The 21,438-nt window shown below is 39.4% G+C and overlaps 1 protein-coding gene across 6 annotated transcripts in view; it reads left to right on the top strand.

The window, feature by feature from the left end:
• The window catches only part of PARP9 (poly(ADP-ribose) polymerase family member 9), a 29,800-nt gene extending 10,321 nt beyond the window's left edge, over positions 1–19,479 (top strand). For all 6 annotated transcript variants that reach the window (XM_061405060.1, XM_061405510.1, XM_061405326.1 and 3 more), the window contains 7 exons: positions 1,962–2,189; positions 3,443–3,658; positions 7,083–7,146; positions 10,892–11,257; positions 14,643–14,779; positions 15,454–15,628; positions 18,664–19,479. In XM_061405060.1, coding sequence (XP_061261044.1) covers positions 1,962–2,189; positions 3,443–3,658; positions 7,083–7,146; positions 10,892–11,257; positions 14,643–14,779; positions 15,454–15,628; positions 18,664–19,034 — 1,557 coding nt within the window. In that variant the 3' untranslated portion in view covers positions 19,035–19,479. The remainder of the gene's footprint in view (positions 1–1,961; positions 2,190–3,442; positions 3,659–7,082; positions 7,147–10,891; positions 11,258–14,642; positions 14,780–15,453; positions 15,629–18,663) is intronic.
• Positions 19,480–21,438: the final 1,959 nt, after the last annotated feature.

Genomic DNA, 21,438 nt, shown 5'->3' with positions numbered 1-21,438 from the left:
ACCAGTCAGGAGTACTAGGTGGAGCTGCAAATTGTATGTGAGTATATGGCATCCGGTCCCACCACTTCATGGGAAATAGATGGGGAAACAGTAGAAACAGTGCCAGACTTTATTTTTCTGGGCTCCAAAATCACTACAGATGGTGACTGCAGCCATGAAATTAAAAAACGCTTACTCCTTGGAAGGAAAGTTATGACCAACCTAGATAGCATATTCAAAAGCAGAGACATTACTTTGCCAACAAAGTTCGTCTAGTCAAGGCTATGGTTTTTCCTGTGGTCATGTATGGATGTGAGAGTTGGACTGTGAAGAAGGCTGAGCGCCGAAGAATTGATGCTTTTGAACTGTGGTGTTAGAGAAGACTCTTGAGAGTCCCTTGGACTGCAAGGAGATCCAACCAGTCCATTCTGAAGGAGATCAGCCCTGGGATTTCTTTGGAAGGAATGATGCTAAAGCTGAAACTCCAGTACTTTGGCTACCTCATGCGAAGAGTTGACTCATTGGAAAAGACTCTGATGCTGGGAGGGATTGGGGGCAAGAGGAGAAGGGGACGACAGAGGATGAGATGGCTGGATGGCATCACTGACTCGATGGACGTGAGTCTGAGTGAACTCTGGGAGTTGGTGATGGACAGGGAGGCCTGGCGTGCTGCGATTCATGGGGTCGCAAAGAGTCGGACATGACTGAGTGACTGATCTGATCTGATGTGGCTCTGTACCAGGGGCTGTGGAGGATACAAATTGTAACTTAGCCTTTAGCCAGGGATAGTAGGGCACAAAGGTGAGGGCACTGACAGGGAGGGGATAGAGTCAAGGTAACAGTGAACCAGGTGCTTCTGGATTAGTGCAGCTTCTCTACCAGGCAGAGAGCACCTTGACGGTGGGGATTGTCACTTGTTCATCTCTGTAGCTCTGGAGCTGGTCTCTGGGCATGCATGTTGGTGTCCAACAAGTTACTGACAAATAACTGAAAGGAGGCAGCAGAGAGCAGGGGCTGCAACAGAGGAAGAGAAAGAATATAAGGCTATATTCTCTATTATCCCCATGATCCGTGACTCTCCTGTGGCCATAGTCAAACAGGATTAATCACAAGTGAAAAAATTCCGTTTATTGCTTACAAGACAATTAGAAAGAAGACTGAGGGGACCCCAGGAGATGAAATATTTATTTGATAAATCATTAATATGCCAATTTAAAATTAAAGTGGAAACATCCTGGTTGAATAGCTTATTTCTTTAACTAAAATTCTATTATATTTAATTATTACCAACATTAAGAATTTTAAAATTTGTAAAGGGTGCCAGTGCCTCCAACTTGCAAGTTCTGATTGCATTTTCAAAGTGACACATTCATTAATACCCATGAGAAGTACATAAGTTACCCCAAAAGGAGCCAAAGTCATCAAGATGAATTAGGGGGACCTGGGGACCCCCACCAAGAGGGAGACCTACTTCCCACTGTGAACTTTTTCATCTCATTTGTGCTTTCTTTAACCATGTGCCACTTACTTTAAAAAACACGAACTTTAGGGGGTAGAAATTTCCTTATAAATTTTATTTCCACTCTGTAAGACAACATGAACATTCACATAGAAACAGCGAAAAGTGAAGACAGTGGATTATAGAATGAAACCACTTATTGATGAAGCTTAAAACAAATCATCGAGAAGGTTCTGAATCTGGGAATATTGGGAGTATAAGCCAGCAAGGGGCTGACAGATGTTTGCAATAAAAATTGTATCATCTACATGTTTTACGTAATTTCTGATTAGCACGAACAGACTCATGGTAATCAAATGATCACTCTTTGGAAATTTTATATCTGTTATTAAGTGATAGTTTTATGGATTTAGGATCTTCAAAAGTATTTTTCAAAGATCTTCAGGAAAATAAATATTTAAATTAGTCATTTAAGAAAAAGTAATATAACACTGAACCGTGTTCATTTTTTTTCCCTTTTCAGACAGATGTAATTGTTAATTCTATGTACCCCCGTATTGGTCTTAGAGCTGGGTCTGTGTCAGAATCAATTCTAAAAGCAGCCGGAGATGAAATAGAGCGGGAATTACGCCAAAAAATAACTAAGACAGTACTAGATTCCCAGTTGGTACTGGTCACAAGAGGATTTAAATTGTCTTGCAAATACATATACCATGTGTTATGGACTTCAGAATATTCTGAACAAAAACTGGTAAGGTCAAAATAAATTTATCTTTCTGTGTCTCCAAAGTCTATGTAATAGTCTGTTGAATTTCCATCATGTCATGACATTCATGTTATGTTATTGTCAAGTGGAATATTCCCTATTCTCTACTACTCCTGTGAATACCTGAAATAGTAAACAGATATTGTGGTCACAAATTGTCTTAAGTTTAATTTAAATTATCGCTTAGTCCATGTCTGAATTTTAAGTGGGCATGCCACAGATAGACACAGAACCATCAGGGCTCCCTCTCTGCACCCAGTGGCCCTACAGGCCTCTTCTTACATATGGGCCAGGCACTCAGCCTCTCCCTATCTCCTGCCATCTGTTAAATCCCAGGAGGACCTGGGATCTCTCTTCCAGTACCATTCCAGTCAAATCTGTTACCTGTGAGGGCTTCTCTGTGGTAAAGTACCTGTGGTAAAGCTTAGCTTTCTGGCTGACTCTACAACTGAGGGGCATAAATTGTATACGTTAAGGACTAGGGGGAACCCACTGAAATGTAGAGAAAGGGAAACTTAATCTCCTTTTCTGTCTTTGTCCATATTTATTTTATCACCATTTCTGATCTTCTCTTGTCTAGAGAGCCCTCAAATCCCAAATTGGTCATTCAGTCACTCTCTGCTTTTTCCAGTCACTCAGTTTTCCGAGGTCCTTGCACATTGGTATAATCTTGTTACATTAGTATAACTAACATACTAGTATATTAGTATAATGTAAGAAAGTTATCCAATAACGTTCCTACTACAGTGTTCAGTTTGAATGTTGAAATATTGATGGGAGTTTAAATCTGCCAAAAATAAATTACATGACAGATCTTAATGACTTTAAATAAATGTTGATCACTTACTTTAACCTCTCCGTCCTTTATTAAAGCTCTTTATGTTGATCCAGAAGTGGCAGGTAAGTGGGGGATAAACTGAAGATTGGCTCTCTAATCTGGGGAGAAGGCTACATAAATTGAGGGCAATCCCGATGCCCAAATGCCCTGAATGGCACAAAATGTACCAGTCAGTCACTTCAGTTTTCAACCCTTTCATTCCTCATCATCTAACCTTACAGCTGTAATGGGTCCCCTACAGAGTGCTACCTTTCCTGTTCTCTGAGGAGGCATGGGCATGGCCCTGAGGAATAGTGGAGGTTGGCGTTATAAAATATGGGCAGGATTAAAGGGTAAGTGGGTAAGTGAAGTCTTATTTTTGACTCAAAATACTAATCTTAAATTTTTGTTTTTCCTAAAGCCATTGAAAGGTGTGATGAAGAAATGCTTGGAAAAATGCCTTGAACTAAATATGACTTCCATTTCCTTTCCTGCCTTTGGGACTGGAATCACTGGTATGAAGAAGAGTGAAATAGCAGAGATTATGTTTAATGAAGTTTTAATATTTGCCAGACAAAGTTTGCAACAATTAGCTGTAAAGTTTGTGATCTTCCCCGAAGAATTGGAGACATATAAGGTAAGTTAATATCTTAGAAGTGTCCTGTGGTTCGTTCATATTCATTTCCTCAACAACATCTATTTAGTATCTCCAAAGTAAGATACAGGTTTTGTTAAGTGCTGTGGAGCATGATGATGGTCTAACTTGGTGAAATTTAATTTTTATAAATCATTCACCTCTGACCTAGTAAGGAATGTCATTGTAGAAGCCATGTCTACCCCACTACCTAGCTTTTCTCTTGTCCTTTGTGGGCATTTATTCTTCCCTCTGCTCCTTAAAGGTATGCAACCTCCTAGTTTTGTGGGGTCCTTTGCTCCTCCCCTTCTCTTTCCCACTTTCCAGCCTGTCTCCATGTGGGTAGTTGCCATTTTCTCTCTCTCTACAAGAAAACAAGCTTAGACTTGTTCTAGTTTGCACTTTCCTGGAACAAGTGTAAATGTTCTTATTCCTCTTGCTGCCTTGCTAGAGGGGGAGGTTTGTAGTGTTAGCTGATTTCCATTGCTGATCTCAAGCTATCTATGTTACATTACCGAAGGAGGAATTGGAAAGAGACATTCACCGTGGAGTCTCATGAGCCAGTGTAAGCCAGCTCTAGTACACCACTGTCTCATCCACAGCTGACCTGCAAAACTGGTGAATTACCCAGTGATGCAGCTTATCTTCTTGACAAAATTAAACAGCCTGTCATTCCAATGAAGTTCACCAATTCCACCCACCACCCACTGAAGAGGACTATTACTAGGCCCAGATGGGTGCTCAGAATACATCCCTGGACTGTCCATAAAGCACCATATCCCTATAAGAGGAATTAGCCCCAACTAGAAAAGGAAGTGGGGCTTCCCTCGTCAGTAAAGACTCAGTAAAGCTCAGTCAGTAAAGAATCCTCCTGCAATGTAGGAGACCTGGGTTTGATTCCTAGATTGGGAAGATCCCCTGAAGAAGGAAATGGCAACCCACTTCAGTATTCTTGCCTGGAGAATCCCATGGACAGGGGAGCCTGACAGGCTACAGTCCATGGGATCACAGGAGTTGGACACGACTTAGCAACTAAACCACTACCAGAAGAGAAAGTGCTTGTGCTCGTCAACATACAAGCAAAAATGTAAATGGCAGTTCAACAATACAGAAAACCATGGTCTGAGAGCTCCCCTGGGGGCTAATAACAAAAGTAGTTGCCATGAGTTGCATCAGCCAGGTACTGTACCAAGAAGAAGCTAGTCCTTATTGTCATCTCCATCTTACAAGTGGGACCAGAGATTAATATGTACATACCTAGTCCAGTGGCTGAGCCAAGAGTCCAACCTCTGTCTGTTGGTCTGACCCTAAAGCCTGTGTTCTGAAACACTAAACAAAAATATAGGGGGAAAAATATCATGAAGGATGATACAGCTTTCAGTTTTGTGACTCAAAGGAGAAGATTATCTTAAAAAGTAACTTATATTGTACCCTGAACAATGACCATTCCTTCAGGCTTTTTTCAGTGTTAACACCACATTTTAGGGCTTCCCTAGTGGCTCACATGGTAAAGAATCTGCCTGCAATGCAGGAGACTCGTGTTCAATCCCTGGGTTGGGAAGATCCCCTGGAGAAGGGAATGGCAACCACTCTAGTATTCTTGCCTGGGAAATCCCACGGACAGAGGACCCTGGCGGGCTATATAGTCCATGGGGTCGCAAAGAGTCGGACACAAATGAGTGACTAACACTTACTACATAATATCCATGTGGAAGTATGTGCATACATGTATGTATACTCCTCTAGTCTTTTTTTAAGCACATCTTTTCCTCGTAAATGAGTCTTTCAACAAGGACTTTATGTTCAGAAAGAATAGAGGGTAGTCTGCACACTTCACGGGGGGCATTACCTTGGCAAGGTCCCTACAATCCAGAGAATGGATTTGTCAGACATCTAGAGTTGACCTGGCTCAGGAAGACCAGCGTATACTGAACTCACAATAAAGTGATACTTATGTTCACACACTGATGAATTTCCAATTCATGAATAACAATGAGCAAATAACTCCCCAGCTGACCTATATACTGTGTTCATTAGTATTTCATGATGATAAGGTTCCTGGGTGGTGCTGAGTATGTACAAAAGGCAATGGATAGTCCTTCATTTGGTTATCTAACAAATATGTGTTGCATATCTACCTTGTGCCAGACATTACATCTCAGAATAAGAAACTCCTTACTAGGAACACTCCTCACATTCTTCACACGAGTTGTTGGTCTTTTGTGGACAGAACTGGGAAAACTGCCAAGTTCTTGCCATTTGGATCTGCATTTCCAAACTGCTTGTTATCCACACCTTCTAAATTTTTGGTCCTGATTAAGTTACAGTTTTCTTTCATTTTCAATTCAAAAGGCTTGCCTCATTGATTTCTAACCCAGGAATGCATACTGACTTTAAGTGAATTTGGAAAAAAGCTGATTTTTATCCATTTTGTGTTTGACAGCTATTGTTAGTCCATTTATCAGCAGATAATATTATCTTGTTTATTTTGGAGGGCAGGGAAGCTCCTCCCTGTTATGACCACTCCAGGTACTAAATAAATATGAGGGCTTTTTTGTTCTGGAAATAGCAATTGCAAATATAATTTTTGAAGAAAAACTGCTACAGGTTAAGAAACTTCATTATTAAAGTTCAGATGAAATGAAGATTCTAGACTTTACCTCATTATCTACCATCTTTTTCAATGAAGAATTACTGCCAATTGCATCAACTTTAAACTAAGAAGACCCTGTGCATGGTGGTTCCAAACCCCAGGAGAGATGAGTTTTTTCAAATGGATACTATGATAAAGGATCTACATGGCAATATACATAAATCTCTGTGTGCATACTGTCATATAATAATAATTAAAACAATAGCTAACATCTTGAGTATTTACAATAGCCTGGGTACAATTTTAAGCACTTTATAAGAATTGATCATTCAGACTACAGTGTGGTATGCATATAACTTTTAAAAATGAATTTGTTTTATTGATTACAAGAACATCTGCCACTATTTGTCTTCTTCAGTGATATATCCACACCTTTAGTTCAGTGCCTAATATATAATTTGTCATTGTTGTGGGGTGTGTGTGTGCTCAGTCATGTCTGACTCTTTGCAACCCCATGGTAGCAGGGCATTAATATCTATGAATGATTATATTTTGCTTTGGGATGTACATTCTCCTTTTTTATGCCAGATTTTAAGAGTTTTTCCTTTCCATTTTTCCTATACTTGTTTCCCCTATATGTTCTAATAGATTGTAGTGCTGCATTGGCTGTTCCCGAGGACTTTCTTAAAGGTTGCTTTAGATTTGTGACAGTGGGAATAGGGAATGACAGAGTGGGTGAGGTCAGGTATGGCGAGTGCAAGTAAAGAGAGGGATTTTAATGACAGTAGCTAAAAGCCCCACTTAGGACTCTCCGCTCTGTTTTGCTTCTTGCAGGCTTTCAGTGCTGAAATGGAAAAGAATAAGTTCAAGCTGCAGGGTCCCAACAATTACCCTGGTGGTGAGTAAGAAACTCATGGGTCTAGAAATATAGTCTCCCACCATAGGCTCATTCTATTCTTGATCATCTGAAGTAATGGAGGGGAGAAAATGAATACATAAGCCACATATGTTTCATTGTGCTCCTGTCTGGATACCTGTGTGCTCTATACCTGGCCACAATTCTATTTTTGCTCATCCTAGTTTCATGATATGAACAGAGAGAGGCTAAGTTACAGTCACAGTAGGTAATCCACAGTGTGAGTAGTCCATTCACAAAAAGCTGGCTATATTTTTTCATGAGCTTACTAAACCAGTTAGTCTTTCTGTTTTGAATGGGGTGATGTCTAAATGGGGTTATTCATTAGTAATCATAGAAAATACATCTCAGTAATACCAGATAATAATAAGTAGATTAACCCAATGCTAGTCACCCTGAGTAATCAGTGGGATCATGATGGAAACTTTAAAAAACAAATAAAAATATGTATGGCCCAACTCTACAGATTCTAATTCAGGAACTCAGGGTCTGGGCCAAGCATGTATATTTTTCAGTGCTTCCTGGTCAGTTTGGCTGCTGAACCAGATTTGGGAATCACTGGATTAAACTAGTCCTGGTTGTTGTTGGAGAAGAATTAACTTTGTCTTATAACTTCATTCCTTTAGAGGAGTTTGAGTAGACTGAGATGGAATTGTGTCATGACAATTTAGATACGTAGTTCTGAAATAGTCTTTTTTAAAAAAGTAGATTTATTTATATATTTTTAATTTTTTGGCTGTGCTGGGCAACATGTGGGATCTTATTTCCCTGACCAGGGATCGAACCTGTACCTCCTGCAGTGGAAGAACAGCGTCTTCAAAAATGGACTGCCAGGGAAATCCCCTGAAATAAATTTGTAATCCACAACATTCTATAGATGTTAAGAACCCCAGACATTCAACCAGCAATAGAAACTTTTAGGACATTTTCCATTCAGATCAAGATGATTTGCTTATTCCCTTTAATATAGGAGTTAACTTATGGACGTTCAGTGTCCAGCAGTGTTGAAAATGAAGAAAAGGGAACTTTAAGAGCTCTGGCCTGTGAATGCACCTCTTATGAGCCCATTTATCTATCTGTATAATGATGATAATGACAGTGTGGTGAGAATAACTGGAGATTATATATGTAAAAATGTTCTGTAAATTATGCAGCATTAAACAAAGGCCAGGGGATAAATAATGAATGAGAATCTGATGGACAAACTCTTCAGGTGACCTAGAAGAGGGAGGGATGCCCTGTAGCTGGAAGGGTGCAAGAATGAATTCATGGACAAGACAGTTCTAAGTTGTGCTTTGAGGATGGCAAAATTTTTCTTTTTTCTTACAGAATCTTTTTTATTGTTATTAAACTTTATTTTATTGGAGGATAATTGCTTTACAGTGTTGTGGTGGTTTCTGCTATATGTCAATGTGAATCAGTCATAATTAAATATATATATACACACACACACACACACACACACACACACACATATATATATATACACATATCCCCTCCCTTTTTAGCCTCCCTTCCCAACCCTGGCAAGATTTTTCAATGGCCAGAGTTGGGTTGGTGGGGTTAGGGCACCCAAAGTGAAGAAAACTCACAGAAGCAAACAAACATTGTGCATATTTGGGAAACCACGGTGAATGCAGGGAACCTAGATAGGAGGAGTTTTAGGAGACAATAATATGGAAGAGGAACATACAAATGTCCCTATATCATGAATCTGAAAAATGGGGCCAGGCATTGCCATTTACTTCAGTAATTCTTGAGGATATCTGTAAAGGAATTATAGCACAGGTTAATAACTGACATTAATGATGATGATGACCTCAGATAATTAAGGAAAAGTTGGACTATTTAGGGAGGCAGAGAAGTATGCTTCCATTATAAATATTAAACTAACCAATACAATGAAATATGTTTTGGTGCTGAAAGAGACTCCATTAGTGTTTTGAACAATTTAGTTACCTGGAAGAGCAACTCTTCTCTCCTGATAATGATGGATAAATGAAATATCACCATGTATTTTTAAAATTTTCTCCTAAAAAGTAATATAAACTCCCAAATAGAACAAGGGTTTTTTTTTAAAAAAAGTATGTCATTGATTTAAGAATCTCTTGTCATTTCTTACAGTTGTATAAAACTTTGGCTTTTATTGTTACCAGAGGGAGGCCATTCTCCCCCTTCTACTTCTAGGTATGTCCTGGTACTTTTTCATAGCTCCTGATACCAGCCAGTTACTATATGAGTGGAAAAGATGCTAATGACCGCTAATGAGATCCTGAGGTCACTCACTGGGAAGCAAGATTTTGAGCACTGTAGTCAGGTTGCCTGCATCTACAAGCTTCCTGGACACCACTTAGTCCTATAACTATGGGCATGTTACTTAATAATATTTCTGAATCAATTTCCTCATTTGTAATATGGAAACTACGAATAGTACCTACCCATCTCATAGGACTGTGAGAATTGGAAACAGAATACGTATAAAGTACTTAGAATAATGCCTAGAAATAGTAAGTGTTCAACTTACTTTTTCCCCCTCAAAATATGTCTCCGAGATTCATCCGTGTAGCTAAAAACGCCATTTCATTGCTATGATATTCCATCGTTGAAGGACATCTGGGTAGTTTCTAGTTTTTTGTGAACTCCTTGTGCACATCTTCTGATAAACAACTGCAAAAGTTTCTTTAAATAATATAATTATAGGAGTGGTTGTCCCAGTTTTACATCTGTCATGAATATATAGGAATTCCAGTTGCTCTATATGTTCTCCCAAACTCTTGATATTGTCAGACTTAGAATTTTTGCCAATCTGGTTATTTTTCATTTCCCTGATTATCAAAGAAGATGGGCATATTTTCACACATATATGGGCCATTTATATTTCCTTTTCTATGAAATCTTTTGCCCAACTGGCTACTGGTGTGCTTGTTTTTCTTAATAATTTGAGGGAATTCTTTATGTATTCTAGATACTGCTTCATCTAGCAATTCCCCCTTAGCTAGTCCACTGGCCCCCTCCTTTTTTTCAGTTTGGATTCAGTCACTCTATCAAAGATTCTTCTTCGTATAAATCTTTTCTCCTGTGGAGGCAGATTGTGGAGAGAGGTACAGTGGGTGCGTCGGAAATGAGTTCCATTTCCTTTTCCGGTGCAATATATACTGTGTTCAGTAGCAGTAGCTATAAAGCTCCAAATGCTGGTTATGGAGTTGCAAAATGTCCTGTCATAAAACAGATAAGATATAAAAAGGAATCTCAGGTTATGAAATTATGGGTATTTCTTTCTTTCATTATACTCTGATAATTTCCAATTTTTCCATAGTAAACATGTATATTTTTTATAATCAGAAATACATGACATTTTTTAAAAAACAATTTTCATTCTAAGTTCTATGGTTTTCAGAGATGTCTGATTTTAAACCTGGTGGTAATAAGAGTTTATGGAAAATCCTATCTAGTAAGAAATAATGGTTGGTTAACATCTAGGATGAGATTACAAGGTGAGCTCATCTGTAAATTGATCAAAGCAACACAGCAGGGGCAAGACATGATAAACTCTGTGTTCCCAAGGAGACTATAAGCTATGTTTTTAGATTTTCTTTGTACCCAACACAGCTCTCAGAGATAGGTACTTAATTGAAGCTGCTACTGTTAAGGATGCTTAGGGCAAACACTGGCTATGGTGGTTTAAAACGCACCTGCCCTCTGTAGTTTCTTATGATAGTGTTTTCAGTCCCCCAGGAGACCAGAGAGAAGAAAGAAAACAGATTTCCTGTCATCAGTCTGATGGGATCCTACTGGGAAAAGATAGATGAGGCCAAAGCGTGGATCCAGAGGATACTGAGCTCCAAGGAGTGCCACATCATTGAGGACAAGCACATCCTCTACTTTGGAAAAAAGGAACACGATGATTTGTCTGTGCTTCAGAAAACCTTATGCATCTCTATCTCAGAGATTGTCACCCTGGGAAAGGCACATTTAGAGATTAGAGGAGCTCCGGCTAACCTCATTGAGGCAGTTATAAACATTGAACAGATGCTATGTAAAGTTCAAGAGGAAATGGCAAGAACAAAGGAGCAAGTCCTTTGGAGCTTGTCAGGTGAGTAACTTTCTATTAAATTAAAAAGTCAGCTCTTCCAGCTTTTGAGTGTGAGCATTCATATATGTAAGTGGGTGAGAGAAAGAATGGAAGAAGAGAGAGAACAAACTATGCTGGGTCTGTTTCAGGCCATAAACTTTTTTTTTTTGCTTGGTAATCATAAAAGGCCATAAACTTTTATAACCATTTTTTGACTCTACCAGCAAGGTTAATTATTAGTAAATGAAAACACACACTTACACACATACACAATTGGATTTACTGATGATGACATGGATTGCCTAAGAGGCAACTACATGCAAAACCCAGGGTATCCAAAGCCCAGGCTCTAGGAAAAAAAAGTACATCCCTAATTCTTCAGATGGAACATTCAGATACAAACACATTCCACTTATTTAATTCATTTCTTTGAGTTTTATTGGAGTTATTTATTGCTGGCAGAGTTAAGAGCCCTAAAATTACTTACTCTGAGCCTTCTCACCAGCGTAAATTGTTCATCGGTACTATGAGATCCAGTCAAGCATCACTCATTCAATGGGGCAAAATCCATCAGGATAACTGTGAGAATTTGGGTCTCGAGAGATCCTTTAACTTAGTCCTAGAGCTCACTAGGAAATTATACCATTAAAAATATTGCCTTGGGAGACTGAGGCTAATTTTTTCATTTATTTGACTAATGTAAGCAGGTTAGTTATGAAACAGGAAGGTGAAAGTGCTGTGGACACAACTGGGTGAGGCGCCTGACCCAGACTTGGGCCGTAAGGGGGAGGTGTTGCAAACGGAGAAGTGAAGACTAGGTGGGAGTTAGTAAACAAAGAAAGAATTTCCAAGAAATCAGACCATCGCTAGGCCTAGGTTATGCAAGACTTTATAAACCACATGAAAATATTCAAAGTTTTTCTTGAAATACGTGGAGAACCTTGAATGATTTTAAGCAAAGACAAGGTCAAACTTGTATTTTAGAAAGATCATTGGTTGTAATGTGGAGAATGAATTTAGTACAAAAATTCAGATGTATAATTTCAAAGAATACCTTATTCTCGCCATGTGTTTGTAAAAATAGTTCAGGCAGATATAGTCGAAGTGAGTGGGAGTTCACAATAAATGTTGAGTCTATATTCCACAGAAAACCCAGTGTCAAAAAACACGGACAAAAGTAATATTCAAGAATGAGACCCAATATTATGATTTCTACTGAGCTTTTGAAATGTAGTGAATGTGGGTCTTTAAACTGACATTGATACTTCTTAAGAGAACAAGATTGAAAATAATACTGATCGCCTATAAAGCTTGTGACATTAAGTTCGTTCATAAAGTTGGCCTACTTTCCCAGCTACTGGCAATTTAGTCATGTAAGTCCCCTGCTGTGCTGCAAGGTGGCATTTTTTGGCAGTTGGTGACTAAGCATATTATTCCACAGCAGTGTTTCAGAGGTTCATAAACCCTTAGCCCCTTCTAATCAGGTTAAGATCTTCATTAACAAAATGGACAATTTTGAAATGAGTTCTTACTATAGGGAACATCAGCTGTCCACATGAACAGTATGTTTTAAATAATAGAAGTTAGGCATCTCCTCTTTAATGGTGCTCTTCTAATCTTTCCTGGTGAGTGTTCCTGATAGCAGGAGTTTGTGGATCTTTGAGTTTCCAGTGCTCAGCCCAGTGCCTGGCATGTAATAGGAACTCAGTAAATGTTTGCTGAACTCTGAGATGGTTGGATGGCATCACTGACTCAATGAACATGAGTTTGAGCAAACTCGGGGAGATAGTGAAGAACTGGGAAGCCTGGTGTGTTGCAGTCCATGGGGTGGCAAAGAGTAGGACACTAATTAGTGGCTAAACAATGGCAACAATATTATACTTGATAAATGTGAGTCATTACTCTCCAGATTTTTTTTTTGTCATTTGCCACTTAGTGTATTTCATTTTGGAAGTTACCTCAATTTTTAAATAATTTTGTTAATACATAATTTATATACCATGAAGTTCATTCATTTAAAGTATACAATTCAGTGGATTTTAGTATATATACAGAGTTGTACAGTGATTGCTATGATCTTATTTTTTTTCATTTTTCACTGGAGAATAATTGCTTTACAGTGTTGTATTGGTTTCTGCTATACAACTCTCCACATTTAACTTACAGACTCTTCCTTTGAAATGTCCTGGCATGGGAGTTCTCTGCTATGGAGTTATATCCCTCCTGCTCTCTTGCTTTCCAGAGTTACAACTTGGCCCTCTCTATGAGTTTCTCTGAATTTATAACATGTTTTTTTTGTGGTTAAATTGAGCATACTCAATTACATAGTGTGCTGGGGATTAGGTCATTTTAGTATATTCAGTCTTACGTCAAAAAGAAAGTAAACTGAAAGAAAAGAAGCCTTTTGGCAGGTTTTCATTTGTTCACTCATGTATAGATATTTAGTCCAATAAGGAGCTCCTTTGGGCAATGAACGGTTGTCCCTTAAATGTAAAATTGGAATGAAGGAAAGAAATTAAGGAAGGAAAGAAGGAAGAAAAAGAGGGGAAAGGAAGGAAGGTAGGAAAGACATTACATCATAAACTCAATCTCCAAATTTTGTTGTCCTTGGCTGGGTGGCATATGAATAACATATGTACTAAATGTTCTGCCTTGCCCCTTACAGAAAGCACTGGGGAAAGCCAGGTTTATAACCTTAGGTCTGTACTTACTAGCTTTGTGTTATTGAGCAAGTCACTTAACTAATCTGAGTTTCTATTTTCCTCTTTGTAAAATTGTGTTAATTATTTCAGTGGTGGTGTTGTAATACTCAAATGAGGTAGAGATATGAAACTATTTTGAAAACTTTGAAGTGTTACATAAATGTCTTATTGTTTTCCATCACTCCTTAATATTTTCTTATGTTTGTCTTTTTTTGTTGATTGGCATCCTGGCTAGAAATATAAACATTTCCTATTAGCAAAACAACTATATGTCATCATTACGGCATTGATAGGGAAAATATATATTAATGCTCTTTTTCCTCTTACCCTCTCAACTTCATAATCTAAATCAATCTGGGGACAAATTTATTACCCACCCCCCATTTTATCCTATGATTTCTCATGGAATTATAGCTGTCATTGCATGCTGTAAATACATGAGGCATACAAATTAAACTGCTAATCTTCTCCTCCAAATTTTTTTTATAATTTATTTCATTTAATTTCTGCTTATTTATTTATTTGGCTGGGCTGTGCTGCTTTTGGGATCTTAGTTTCTCAACCAGAAATTGAACCCAGGCCCTGGCAGTAGATACACCGAGTCCTAACCACTGAACCACCAGGAAATTCCCTCATTTAATCTCTTTACAAACCTTTTCCTCTCATAGATCACTGAGACAAAGTTTTATGTTACTTACTTTTAGGGCAGCACACTGATCAGCAACCAGAAAACCAGAATCAAATGAAGGAAAATACATTTCTGAAATGGCTAACGCTTTCAGCTCCAGAAATTCAGGATAAAAAAAAACAGTTTGAAGACTGTGGTTTGCGAGTTATAAAGGTATACTTAATTAAGGGAAGAATTTGACTCATCTTGCTATCATTTGGTTCCACAGCCAGAAGAAAAACTTGCCCACTGATGACTAAGCTACTTGCTCATTGTCCTGCAATCCTAGGAGTTCGTCTGAAAGGAGGGCAGGGATGGGTAGGGATGAGGGGTATTGTTGGAATCAAGTGGTAGAAATGATGTTAGGATGTATAGAAGCATAGATCAAGACTCAGAGAAAACTATCTGCCTATCTTGAAACAAAATGTTTTATTACATAAAATATATGTGTATATACATCACATAAAATATATATGATAAAAGAAGCATTTATCACACTGTATTGTAATTGTTTACCTATTTTTATCTCTCACTAAACTATAAGCTTTAGGACAGCAAAGACTGTGTCTGCACTTGTCCATTTCATTACTAGTTCCTGGCACATAGCGACAGCTCAGTGAGTTTTTATTAAAGAAGGGATAGGGAATTTTGAAGAGATAGAAGTCAAAATAGGAGAAAGTTGGAGTCAGGAGAGACTCTTCTGCAACTTTATATGAAAAGCATATCACATGCAAAGTAATAAACACATAAATAATAAACACATAAATAAATAAATAAACACAGTATCAGGCAATTTAAGTAGCATTTCTCCAGCATCTTTTTCAGTTTTTCATTTCCTTGGGCTGTAGGTAGAGAAGATAGACAATGTGCTTCTCATGGCTGCCTTCCAAGAAAGGAAGAAAATGATGGAAGGGAGACCCTCTGGAAAACCTGTGAGCTACAGGTTGTTTCAGCAAGTCCCACATCAGTTCTGCAAAATGGTATGCAGAGTCGGCTTTCACCGAGTGTACTCCATGCCCTGCGGTAGGTGTCAGCCCCTCATAGTTGGCTTACTGTATGTGGGAGTTGGTGAGCAGACATCAGCAGGTGACTCACCACTAATAGCATTGTTGCTTCAATGAGGGCGTCATTTACACCTGGGATTTAGTGGTAAAGTCATTTGGAAAGGGTAATATTTAAAATTTATCTTTTATGTATTTTGTGGCTGGTGTGTTTTATTTTGATGAAAGTGTTTGCAGTAAGAACTACAGTTCACTGTTTTTCCCCTTTCTGTGTTTGTGGCCTCTCTACAGAGAGCACCTTGGAGCTTTTTTTTCTTCTCTTATCTTGACAAAAAATTATCAACGGTACCAAACCATCTTCCTCCTTCATTAAAAGAGCATTTTTCTGAATTTAATAAAGTTGGTCTTTTCTCTTCCATCCTTTTCATTTCCTGTAGCTGCTAGGGAATGAATTAGGCATCATCTGGCAGGTGAAATGAATATTTTAAGTTCCTTCCCAGTTATGGGAGTCCTATGTATAGTAGCTTCTATGTCTCAGTTATACAAAAATATTGCATATTTTACCTCTGTATTTTCCACTTTAAATCTCTCCAGATGAAGGTAAGAAGTTTTTGTAGCCATCACAGAGGATACCTGGCAATGCAGCTTGGTTTTGCCTGGTCTATTAAAGATGTAGCTCTTGATCTTTACCTTTCAAATATGTAGCATGATCCTTGTTGTAGAGCCTATTCCAAGTCTTGATTTCTGGAAAGCATAGGGTCTGGGAATCATCTTCTCTTTGCCCCACAGAAAACATAAGCAATACCTAGGGTAAAAATTGAATATGAACAATTTTTCACCCAGGAATACAAACTGATAAATGAATCCCCACCAAGAAGTTTTTAAGTATAACCAGGAAAGTGATAATCAGTATGGTCCTTTCATTGGCAAAGTCTTAAAAATTCATGACTCCCATTTGCTTCTAAACCCATTGTAACTGGCTTTTCTGCACTCCACCACTGCTCCTTCTATTTTAACTTAAACTACTCTAAAAACATCAAGATCCTCCTATTTTCCAAATCCAGCAAGTGCCTTCTTTTCAGTTCTGTGACAGGTACTGCTAGTTGCCTACCCAATATCTATATATATTTCTTCTCCAAACAGCTAAGACACACACCATTCTCCCAAGGAAGACAGTCCCAGACACTCATCTTGTTTCCTCAGTCTCAAGTTCAGGCAGTCTTCTCTTAAAGCTTAGAGGCAAAGCAATTGTCCTAATACACTCTCCAAACAGCTAAGACACACACCATTCTCCCAAGGAAGACAGTCCCAGACACTCATCTTGTTTCCTCAGTCTCAAGTTCAGGCAGTCTTCTCTTAAAGCTTAGAGGCAAAGCAATTGTCCTAATACACTCATTGAATAATGATGTGAGAGCGAGCAGGAAAATTGCGATAAGAACTCCCCATTTCTAAAGGGGAGAAGGAAAACACACAAGTCACTGGTCTGTACCACTAACCACATGCTGCTGAACTGGAATAGTAAGAACTCTATTCGGGGAGTGAAGTAAGACCCTTGTTTGCACTCCGGGGAAATCTTCATTTTGTATGCTGCCTTTGGTCACTTCTAGGTGCACTGCTTACCAGGGCTTGCCCCAGGGGTCTAGAATGCTCCCAGGCTACTGAGAGCTGGACTTGTAGGGTATTTTTTTTCAGCCATACAGCTCCTTTAAAAACTAAGCAGCATGAGGCCTGTTTGTTTCTGGCCAAGTTTGTTCTTTTTAATCCAGCCAAAGATCCTGCCTCCATCTAGTCTTTAAGCCTCAAGATACCAGTCTTTTATCTACTGGCCTCTGTGCTCGTCTCCCTAGCCTTTAGCTTAACAGCCACTACCTTGAGGCAAATCAGACAGTAGATTCAGTGGGGAGATACTACTCATAATGTGACTTGTGCCTATGTGTCTGGTGAGAATGCTTAACTGCAGGTGCCTGAAAGAAGTGTCCTCTGCTAGATAAACCATGCTTGTTGTTGTTCAGTTGCTCAGTCATGTCCGACTCTTTGCAACCCCATGGACTGCAGCATGCCAGGATTCCCTGTCCTCCACTCTCTCCAGGGTTTGCTCAAATTCATGTCCACTGAGTCAGTGATGCTATCTAACCATCTCATCCTTTCCTGCCCCTTTCTCCTTTTGCCTTTAATGTTTCCCATCATCAGGGTCTTTTCCAATGAGTCGGCTCTTCGCAACCGATAGCCGAAGTATTGGAGCTTCAGCTTCAGCGCCAGTTCATTCAGTAACTGCCTCAGGGCTTGGTCGGAAGTCAAGCTGTGGGGTTGGGATGTGATGCGGTCAGGCTCTGACTGTGTCTGAGGCCCAGTAAACCTGATATTTTTTTTTCTCTAATATTCAGCCATCTTCTGTAACAGACAGGCAGGGTTTTAGCCCCTGGCATTGTATCCAAACTCTAGGACACTTGCTCATACACAGTAAACTGACTGCAAGCTGCAGATCTAGAGATGTTTCTGTTCCTCACTGTGGGTGTGTCTCGAGGGCCAGAACTAATGGGGCAGGTGAATGATTACATGGCATGATTTCAGAGATACCAGGAAAGCTGCCCTGGGTCTTTGCTGCTGCACAGGCTTTTCTCTAGTTGCAGCAAGCAGGGGCTATTCTCTAGTTGCAGTGCGCAGGCTTCTCATCACGGTGGCTTCTCAGGAGCACAGGCTCTAGGGCGTGTGGGCTTCAGTATTTGCGGCTCCCAGCTCCAGAGCATAGGCTCACAGTTGTGACACACAGGCTTAGTTGCTCTGTGGCATGTGGGGATCTTCCCTGATCAGGGGTCAAACCCATATCTCCTGCATTGGCAGGAGGATTCTTTATCAATGAGCCAGGGAAGGAGCCCTATTAGTGATAATTTGCCACCACTGAACAAAACTTTGTGTGTCTTTGCTTCAGACACAGGGACTTGAGATCAGGAACTGGTGAGTATTTGGAGGACTAGGGAGTGAATACATATTAGTACCCAAATAGGCAATACAGTTTGTCAGATCATAATAATCTTTAAATATTTTTTCTCTTATCAGACCAAAAATATGGAGCTGGAATATACTTCACCAAGAACCTCAAAAACATAGCACACAGGATCAAGAAAACATCTGCCACAGATAAGCTGATCTGTGTGTTTGAAGCTGAAGTACTCACAGGCTTCTTCTGCCAGGGTAGTCAGTTAAATATTGTTCCCCCACCATCGCATCCTGGAGCCATAGATAGCTATGACAGTGTGGTTGACAATGTTTCCAGCCCTGAAACCTTTGTCATTTTTAGTAACACACAGGCTGTGCCCCAGTATTTGTGGACTTGCATCCAGGATCATGTACAGGGTTACTCAGGACAAATGATGCTCTCTCCACAGCAGTCTTACGGGATATTCTCAAGTGGCAGCTCTGTTGATTAACCTCTACATTATTTTAACAACAAACAAGACCTTGCTTTGGAGGAACTAATCAAATAATAACCATCGGTGACTCAAAGAATGGTTTGAATATGTCAAATGGGTTGTCTTTATGGGCTGACTGGGTGATTGAAGGCTCAGCTACAAACCAGCATCTTAGTGCCTTCATCTTTGTCTCTGTCTCTTGGGGTTGGGGTGGATAGATACCAACTAAAACACTTTCAGGACTATTCCCTCTCCTTCAAGTTGTCTTTTCATCTTCTTTACTGTAGGTAACAGCAAATATGCTTTATATGTAATGAAGACATTTTCCAGTATATAATCCAAATCCTTTTATTTTGTAAAATGATAATAGTGTAACATATTAAGACAGCAAGATGATTTCAGATTTTCCAGAAAATCTTACAAAGTGCTTTGGATATCAAAATAAACACCTTTATTAAAGTAACTGGCTCTGAAAATTATGTGTAAAATGAAATTATTTGGAGTGGAAGGATACCAGAAGGCTGATATTCTACTGATCCCCTTTTTGGATCAGTAGAGCTTTTTCAACCAATGCCATGCAAGCACCATGAGGCAAAATTATTAATTCATCCAGTAAATCTTGGTCACTAGATGTGTTTCACTTTCCAGGTGCTGGACAAGACAAATGTCTTCCTAAAGCTTCCAACCTAAATAATCATAAAGGCAGCTATGGACAGCTTAACAAGTGTGACTTGGTATAACAAAGAGGAATTACAAATTCTTTGGAAAAATTTGAGGAGGAGAGGGATATATGAATCTGGGGTTGGGAGGAAGTCCTTCTGAAAGAAAATGAAACTCAGGTTGAGACCTGAAGAATTTTTAAGTTAGGTAAATTAAGGATAGAGCACACTGGGAGCAGAGTCGGAAGAGTATCTTGTGCAGAGTTCTTAAAAAGCCTGAATCTACTGACTGCGCTCATACTTGACTTCAGATTTCTGCCATGTAGTAGCCAGCTAATCTCAGCAGGTGTCTCTTTCCTATTCTGAGATCAATATTTCTCTACACTTCCAGACTTTCCTGACCCTCCTATCCTCAACCTCTTATCTAGAATACTTCTTCTTCCTCATCTACGTTAACCAGCATTCTTCATCTTGAAAGAAGCATATCTATCATCTCATATGGTACTGTCCTTGAATTTGGGGCAAGAGGCATCCCACCATGGACTTCCAGTTTGAGAGGATTTCACTCTGACCTCCATCTGGCCATGCCTATCTCCACAAGGTGAGGAATGCATGGGGTCAAGAGAATGTATCCATTTGGGACCTGCACACCTCACTTCTAAGCCACCTACTAGGTACCTGGAAATTCTAATTTCCTGGCTAAATATTTAAAGTCTGTTTCCAGGGCCTGATTGGGCCTCTTTCTCAGGTATTTCCTTCCAAGGGTGGACTGTTCCACAGCCTACATCAAGAATGGTCATGGGGTGACTGTTTTCAGGAATGGAGCTTAGACATGAGGGCTGATGTGTTCACAGGTCTATGCATGAGGCTGTGATACAGAGCCAAGGGTGAGAGGACTGATCTGAAAGATCGAGCTTATGTTTAACAGAGATTTCAAAACATGATGGAGAACAGGCAGTGTTCACAAGGATAAGGAAAAAAACAAAATTCATACCAAGAAACATATTGAAACTGTAGGCCACCAAAAAGCTGAACTTAAAAGCAGGCAGAGAGGACAGTCATTCAAGTCACCTACAAACGAACAACAATTAGACCGACAACATATTTCTTGTTGTAGGCAGTATAACATCCTCCCTCTGCCCTTGCAAACATGTCCACACCTTAACCTCCTGAATCTGTGAATTTATTACCTTACATGGCAAAAGTCATTTTGCAGATGTGATTAAAGTTACCCTTCAGATGGGAAAAGTTCCCAGGATTCTCCAGCTGGGCCTAATCTAATCACCTAAGTGATGGCAGCATGAGAAGAGTTTGATGCCCTGTGCTTGTTCAGAGATGTAGGAGACCATGTGCAAGGACCAGTGAGAAGCTTCTAGGAGCTAAGGGTGGCCTTTAACTGACAACCAGCAAGGAAACTGAGCTCTTAATCCTTTAACTGCATGGAACTGAATTCTGTCAGTACCTGGAGTGAACAAGGAAATGGACTCAAAAGCTTCCAGAAAGGAGTGAAGCCTGCTAACATTTGATTTTAGCCCAGTGAGTCCTACACATGACTTCTGACCTATAGAACTATGAAGCAGTATAGTTGTGCTCTTTTAAATCCCTGAAGTTGTGCTAATTTGTTATGGCAGTACTAGAAAACTAATCCTGAAGCCTGAAGGCATTAGTGTAATATTTTCAAAGGGCTGAGAAAAATGAACTATTAACCTAGAATTCCATAATTAGCCAAACTTTTATTTTGCCATAATTTTTGCATAAAGACA

This window comes from Bos javanicus, chromosome 1 (genome assembly GCF_032452875.1).
Source record: "Bos javanicus breed banteng chromosome 1, ARS-OSU_banteng_1.0, whole genome shotgun sequence".
NCBI classification, from domain to species: domain Eukaryota; kingdom Metazoa; phylum Chordata; class Mammalia; order Artiodactyla; family Bovidae; genus Bos; species Bos javanicus.
Note: the sequence above shows the minus strand (reverse complement) of the source record. Positions and strands in the feature narration are given on the sequence as shown.